The sequence below is a fragment of the Borostomias antarcticus genome (genome assembly GCF_949987555.1).
Source record: "Borostomias antarcticus genome assembly, chromosome: 31".
NCBI lineage: Eukaryota > Metazoa > Chordata > Actinopteri > Stomiiformes > Stomiidae > Borostomias > Borostomias antarcticus.
Window position 1 is genome coordinate 4,746,165 of NC_140264.1, and position 7,500 is coordinate 4,753,664.

Sequence of the window (7,500 nt, forward strand, 5' to 3'; positions counted from 1 at the left end):
TCCGAGTCTTCCAGAAGTCTCTCTCCCCCTCGCTCACCGGAGCTTCTGGAAGTTTCTCCGGTCCGACGGTCGGCGTGCGGCGGGGGACGGTGCGCGCGTGCGTGTGTGTGTGAGCGATCAGGAGGGCAGCACCTGGGCGATGGCGTCCCTGACGCTCGGGCTCAGCCGCTCGGGGAACACCACCTCGTACTCCACCACCATGTCCCCGCGGCGGTCGGGGCGTTTGGGCAGCGGGAGGCCCTCCCCCGTGATGCGGCGCTTCATCCCCGGGCGCACCACCACGTCGTGGGTCGACACCGAGACCGTCCGGCCGTCCAGCGTGGGGGCGTGGATCGTGGTGCCGCACAGCGCCTGTGGAGAAGAGGGTGAGGGTTCATTAAAAATCTCTTCTTTTTTTTTAAAGATATTTTTTTAGGGCTTTTCAGCTTTAATGGGACAGGACAGTCGAGAGAGACAGGAAACGTGGGAGAGAGAGAGGGGAGGACATGCGGCACAGGACCCGAGCCGGGAATCGAACCCGGGTCCGCCGCGCGAAGGACTAGCCTTCATATGGGGCGCGCCTTACCCGGTGAGCTACCGAGGCGCCCCAAAAAATCTCTTTCTTAAGAGGTTACAGCCTTTTGAATCCGTCGCCCCCCACCCCCCTTCGCCACCCCGCCCCGACCCCTCACCTCTTTTAGGGACACCTTGGCGGGGTAGACGATGTCGGAGCCGTCGCGGCGAAACAGGCGGTGCGGCTTGTCCCGCACCACGAAGACCACGTCGGCGGCCTCGCGCGTGGCGCTCTGGTCGCCCTCCTTGGGGAAGGTGATCTTGGTGCCTTCCTTCCAGCCCTTTTTGATCTGCACCTCCAGGATCTTGTCCTCGCTGCGGGCGCCGCGCCCGTCGGCGTTAAGACGCTTGCGCGAGATCTTCATGCGCTTGGTGCAGCCGGCCAGCACCTCCTCCAGGGTCACGCGGAGGTCGTGCACCACGGGCGGGTCCTGGGGCCGCGTGGCCAGCGTGCCGCCGCGCCCGCCCGTCCCCGCCGCCGCGCCAAAGGGGCGCGGGAAGCCGCCGGCGCCGCCCATGTTCATGCCGAAGTGGGCGAAGGGGTTGTCGGTGTCCATGTTCTCGTCCATCATGCCGCCGCCGCCGCCGAAGAGGTGGTCGAACGGGCTGCGCCCGCCGAAGAACTCGGCGAAGATGGCGTGGGGGTCGCCCTGGAAGGAGTAGCTGAAGCTGGGGCCCCCGCCGCCCCCCCCTGAGGGGGCGCCGCCCTTCAGACCTGGGGGAGAGGAGAGAGGAGAGGAGGGGGGGGGAGAGGGAGAGAGAGAGAGGGAAGGAGAGAGGAGAGGAGAGGGGAGAAGGAAACATTTAGAAGAACAGTTTGGGGGTATCGTTGGGTGTTATGTTGTATTGTGTGCCCAGTCTTGGAATGCAGGCTTCTTCTTTTGTCTGGGGTTTAATCTTTCCATTCGTGCATCTCTCAGTGGTCCCCAAAATGGGGGTCATAACTCATTTCAAATACAATTAAAAATGTATTGAAAATAGCCTTATTTTAACCATAATTGTTAGACGAACAGCAGGACGATGTGGAAGATCTTCATGTCTTTATCCAGCTCAAAGCGGACACCGCTGGTGTCCAACAAAAATAGTATTTAAATTTAAAATAATACAATGAAGAGATAAAAAGTCCTCAGCCCGCAAATTTTCTTTGTCCCCGAGGTGATTGGCGACAACATCCAAGCATAGCGTTCAAGTAAGTTTAACGTTTACAAAATGAAATTGCTATAGCCCTATAAATTAATATTATGCTTGTTAGGCTGCAACTATTGTGTTCTTTTGTTGTTGTTATGGCCGTGTTTGAATAGCCTAGACATATTAAGAGAGAGAGAGAGAGAGAGAGGTGGTGTGTGTGTGTGTGTGTGTGTGTGTGTGTGTGTGTGTGTGTGTGTGTGTGTGTGTGTGTGTGTGTGTGTGTGTGCGCGTGTGTGTGCGCGCGATAACACTTGTAGTCTATTTCCCCCTATCACAGACAGCGTGCCCTGACAATGTTGTCTAATGTCTACTTTTGGTGTCTCTATATACAGGCTGTTTGGATGCGGCGACGTTGCCGACGGGCGTCAAACTGTCAAAACGTCACTCTCTCCGACCCACGGCGTGACGTCATCACGCCCAGAAACTTCCAGCAGGCGCGCGCCTCTCCAGAAAAAGGCCCTACCTGCCCCAGCCAATCAGGGCTCTGCAAACACAGACCATTGTTGATACATATTTCTCTCCCCCCCCCCAATCTTTTTTGGGATTGCGCAACTGGGAATTCTTGCTTGGGAGTGGTACTATCGCGATAAAAGGTTCATATCTCGCAGGCTGTTAAGTCAACGGTTGGAGCTTATAGAGTTACGCACGACACCTATTTGAATTACCGGCGGACTGTATAATTATAATTGTGTATCATTATTAGTATCATTATTGTTTTCGTTAGCTATGTATCATTACCAATAGGCCCTACTTGCAACAAATTAACCTTCTTATATCATTGAGCGATACTGTAAATACAGTCTGTCTACATAACTTTTCACCTTGGCTGTAACGTTGACCAATGACCCAAAGAACAGAACAGACTCTCTTTAATTAACAAATTAACAATAATTTCTCACAGGGTCGGAAATAACAACATTGAAAACACTCACCCTCTTCACCGAACCGGTCATAAATGTCCTTTTTCTTGGGGTCGCTCAGCACGTCGTAGGCTTCGGCGACCTCCTTGAACCTCTCCTCGGCCTCCGGGGACTTGTTCTTGTCCGGGTGGAACCGGAGAGCCTGCTTTCGGTACGCTTTCTTGATCTCGTCTTCGGACGCTGCTTTCTGGATCCCCAGGACGCCGTAGTAGTCCTTGCTCATCTTGCCCATCTAGTTGAAATAAGTTCGGTTCGCTTGGGAGGAAAAACAAGCAACAAGCAACAAGCAACAAGCAACAACAACACTTGCGCACTGGATAATATTTATAGTCAAGTAGGCTCGCGAGAGAACCGCAACTCTGGGCTTTAAAGTGTTAAATTGCCGCTGCGACCACTTCTAACTGACAGGGAGGCGGAGGAATGACTTATAATGCGGCCATTCGGTTTTTGTACGGGTCCAGAAAGTTCGAGAAGACACCATAACCGTCCAGAACAGTCTCTGTCTGCACGTCTGTCAATCATCCCCCGGAGGGCCCGCCCACCTGTGCGTCACGGGCTTTGTTTGGACTCGGCCTCCGGAGCGAGTTCGACCTGAAAACGGTGTGCGCCGTTTTGCTACGGTTTCTGGATTGGACGACGTGTTTACTCGAAACGGTGTGCGACGGGGTTTTCTCTCTTTTTGAGGTGGGTTTTCTCTCGGTTTGGTGGGTGTGTCAGCGGTGTTACCAAATCAGCAGACTGATATATAAACCTCGCCGGTTGTTTCTCAGGTGCAATAGTAACACAAACGCACCACCGCTTCCGTTTTAATAAACGTTTTGTCGGGGCTGAACTCACCCCTGGACAGCAGTCAAGATCTGTTTATTGCCATGTGTATATGATTCACACATACTAGGAATTTGACCAGGGCATAGCAGAAAGTATGTCACAGTACAGTGACTTAAGAAAACATTAACAAGTACATTATATGAACCGGTAGCGTATGACTGATATTTGACTTATGTGTGATTCAACAACCCTGACAAGCTCCTTGATTTAACCATGTCTTATGTTCTGTTGAATATGATGAACTCCATATTTGTTTTGGTCGTCTTTTTGCCTTTGGAACACACACACACACACACACACACACACACACCACTGACTGAGGTTTCGATACTCATACTGTCTTTCCAAGAGCAGCTCGGTCCACGCACACGCTGACACACTCTCTCACCCACTGAGCAAAGACACGTCTAAAAGACGTCTTTTAGATGTCTTTTTTGTCTTTTTCGGACGTCCATAAACATCCAATTAGGAGCCAGAATGAATGTTGTTGTTTTTTACGTTCAGATATTGAACCCGTTTTGCACGTCCACAGATGTCTTAGAGGGGTCCAAGCCAGACGTGTGAATATTGAGGGGTCCAGCAGACGAACACACGGGGTTCTGGACCGACGGACGTTATTAAGACATGATCTGAACGTCTCCCTGACGTTGCGTGTTTGCTGGGCAATAGAGCCTATAAACAGCCTATGGCCTAATCTCCAGCCTCGATGTCGCTGCTGTATCTAAGCCTCAGCTCGGGCCCGCATATGGAGGGAGGAATTACTGTTCAATGACAGAACCACCCGCTAATACCGTTTATCTCCCCCCGTGTCCATTTGTCCAGAGTCGGTCCATCCCTGGAGGGGGCGGGACGTCTCGGCGTTCCTCCGCGCTGACTGGCCGAGCGAGGCGCCGCCCCCATTGGACGCTGCCACCGCTTCCTGCCCCCCCCGCGATTGGCTCGCTCTCCCGTCACTCGGCTCGGATGAGAGGAAGCGAGACGAGCGGCGAGCTGACAAGATGAAGCACTACGAGGTAAGAGCGCGTTGGAAATCGCTGGAACTTCAAAACCTTCAATGGGGGAACTGTCATTATTCTGTTTGCGGGTGTTTGACCGGTGTGTCCGTGTATTTTCTTCGGGTCGGGCAGGGTTGGGGAGCGGCTGGGTTCATCCAGAAGGCATGCAGGTCGCATAGCACGCTGTTGTCCCTCGCACGGACTGGATGGGAGGCTTTGTGGCCTTACGAAGTTGCTTTTCACAACCACATATTATCAGCTGGCATCTCCCCTCAAACAGTGCCTTAGTATTCAAATACAGACGTGCTTTTATATTTTAGAAAAGCCCTTCGTGCACAGTGTCGAGGGGCAATGCGTGTCGCCACCTCTGACGAATCCGAGCTCTTTATCTCGTTATTGCGCAATAAGCTCCGGTCTATGCAGGTGAACGGTCAGACGCCCAGGCGACGTCGTCGGGACGGTTTCACAACGTAATGGGGTGATTACTGGACTCTAATCACGTACCCCGGGGCAGTGGAACCCAGTCCAATCACCTCATGTCAACAACAAAAAAAATCAAGACCCCCCCCCACACACACACACACACACGCACATGGAAAGGCACGGCTGTGCAGAGTTTCGCCAGACACAGCAAAACCCACCGGGCAGGATTTGAAGCAGCCTGTTGGTGGAGGTTTGGGCAGAACTGGCCCAACCAGTAGGTTATTAGGTCTCGTCCCCACTCCTCCCTCTATCTACCCACTACTAGGATGATTGAGGATGATTCCAAGGGCCCTGCATTAACAGGGTTTCCCATAAACCACTATTATTTTTATTATGGTGTAGGTTATATGTGGGCACAATATTATATTCTTTCTTATAGGACCTAAAATCTCTATCAGCGCTCCTGGCTCTTGCTACCTCCGTTGCTAAGCCAATATACTGGAACCGTAACACAGGAAAAACTAGGAGCCTAGTACTGGTGCGCTGCCACGAGGGGGCGCCAGAGTGTCGTTAAAGGGATCTGCGGAGGTCAGGACAGAGGAATGACACCGGCTGCCTCCCCTAACAGGAGTCCAGTAAGAGCCTAGCCACTGATCTGGGAACAGGCCTAGCCGTGACTCTCCCTAAGAGAGGCGTAGATAGAGCTGGTCCTGGATCTGTCTGTTGTAGCTGCGCTGGGGTCGGGCCTAATGCAGAACCTTGACCTGGAGGGACTGGGAGCCCGCGGGAGAGAGGTCTGTCGGTCAGTACTGCTGGACCGAGGAGGAGGGGAGAGGAGAGGAGGAGAGGGGATAGGAGAGGAGAGGAGTGAGCGAGGATCGGATGTGGAGAGAGTGAAGAGAGGAGACCAGGCTTTATATATAGACGGGGTGGGGGGGGGGGGGTTGAGGTTAGTGTGTGTGTGTGTGTGTGTGTGTGTGTGTGTGTGTTCGGGGGGGTGGGGGGGTCACTGGCCAGGGCATCTTACTGTACCCAGTGAAAGGCTGCTTAGCCCTGCATCCTGGCGTGTAAATCTTCAGGAGGGGGGCGGGGATGGGGGGAGGGGGGCGGGGATGGGGGACACACACACACACACACACACACACACACACACACACACACACTCAGGGGAATGCCCTGACTAAGCCACCAGAGTCTCCAGGGTATTATCACCCAGTGGGCGTACGCGCGTGTGTGTGTGTGTGTGTGTGTGTGTGTGTGTGTGTGTGTGTGTGTGTGTGTGATCCGTGGTTAGGTGCACCGAAAGGACAGAGGGGTAACATGGCCTGCGGAGTAGGAGGGGGGGGGGGGGGGTATATTATATTATGTGGGATCTTTGAGTTGGGGGGGCAGGCTGGGTGAAGGTTTTTTTGGGGGGGGGCGGCGGAGGGTGACAGTACAGGGGATATATTTAGCTGGGGGGGGTGCTGCTGTTTGACCTCAATCGTATCTCCCCGGGGGGGAGGGGTGTGGGGGGGGGGGGGGGGTCCTCAGGTGTCATTGGGGGCGGGGGGGGGGGAGGGGGTTGAGTTTCAAAGCCAGCTACGCCTGCATACATGTCTTACAAGATCAACATCTTCTAGCAACAGTTTCTCGGGCGGAATAAGGAATGTGTGTGTGTGTGTGTGTGTGTGTGTGTGTGTGTGTGTGTGTGTGTGTGTGTGTGTGTGTGTGTGTGTGTGTGTGTGTGTGTGTGTGTGTGTGAGAGAGAGAGAGAGAGAGAGAGTTAAATAAAGCAGTGTGCCAGAAGAGAAGGAATGAGAGAGAGAGGGAGGGAGAGAGACGAGAGGGGGAGAGAGAGAGGGAGGGAGGGGAGAGTGAGAGAATGAGAGGAAGGCAGGAGGAAGAGGGAGGGGCAGAGAAGTGAGAGAGAGAGAGAGAGCTCCAGATTTATTTCCACAGCTGAGCGCTCGTTCCTCTCTCTCTCTCTCTCTCTCTCTCTCTCTCTCTCTCTCTCTCCCTCTCTCCCTCTCTCTCTCTCTCCGGAAGGGTCAGTCAGTCGAGGGCTGTAGGCAGCACAGAGGGATTTAGAGAAGGAGTGTGTGAGAAAGAACGAGGGACAGGTCACAAGCCCCAGGTGGAGGAGCGCGGTCGCCATGGACACCTTAGCCCTAGAGGCCGCCGCCGCCCCCAAGAAGAACGGGTCGCCGGCGGCGACGCCCGGCCCGGCCCCCGCCAAGCGTAAGCCCGCCAAAAAAGCTAAGAAAGCCGTTGTCTTTTTCGAGGTGGAGATACTCGACGCCAAGACCAAGGACAAGCTCTGCTTCCTGGACAAGGTGAGTGACTGTGTGTGTGTGCGTGTGTGTGTGTGCGTGTGTGTGTGTGTGTGTGTGTGTGTGTGTGTGTGTGTGTGTGTGTGTGTGTGTGTGTGTGTGTGTGTGTGTGTGAGGAGGGCTAGTCCCCCAGGCCGAGGCCCTCACACACACCCCACACCTGTAGTCGTGCCGTGTTGCTCTGCTTCCATGTGGCTCTGGAGGGCAGCGTTAGCGCCTGGTGTGTGTTTATTGTCATGTGAAGGTGCGCCGGGGTGATGGCCGATGTGTGTGTCGTGTATT

At 54.1% G+C, this 7,500-nt stretch overlaps 2 protein-coding genes across 3 annotated transcripts in view; one reads left to right on the top strand and one right to left on the bottom strand.

The window, feature by feature from the left end:
* LOC311327288 (dnaJ homolog subfamily B member 1-like) overlaps window positions 1–3,255 on the bottom strand; it is a 4,741-nt gene extending 1,486 nt beyond the window's left edge. Inside the window, exons 1-3 of the mRNA XM_084460321.1 lie at window positions 2,673–3,255; window positions 672–1,267; window positions 1–351 (exon numbers count right to left, since the gene is read on the bottom strand). The exon at window positions 1–351 is cut by the window's left edge and continues 1,486 nt beyond it. Coding sequence (XP_084316447.1) covers window positions 118–351; window positions 672–1,267; window positions 2,673–2,892 — 1,050 coding nt within the window. The 5' untranslated portion in view covers window positions 2,893–3,255 and the 3' untranslated portion in view covers window positions 1–117. The remainder of the gene's footprint in view (window positions 352–671; window positions 1,268–2,672) is intronic.
* A 1,190-nt stretch (window positions 3,256–4,445) lies between these two features.
* The window catches only part of tecrb (trans-2,3-enoyl-CoA reductase b), a 13,829-nt gene continuing 10,774 nt past the window's right edge, over window positions 4,446–7,500 (top strand). Inside the window, exons 1-2 of one of the 2 annotated variants that reach the window (XM_084460323.1) lie at window positions 4,446–4,501; window positions 7,171–7,221. In XM_084460323.1, the coding sequence (XP_084316449.1) occupies window positions 4,487–4,501; window positions 7,171–7,221 (66 nt within the window). In that variant the 5' untranslated portion in view covers window positions 4,446–4,486. Of the gene's footprint in view, window positions 4,502–6,831; window positions 7,222–7,500 lie in introns of those variants that run through there. The other variant, XM_084460322.1, reaches the window with a different exon arrangement.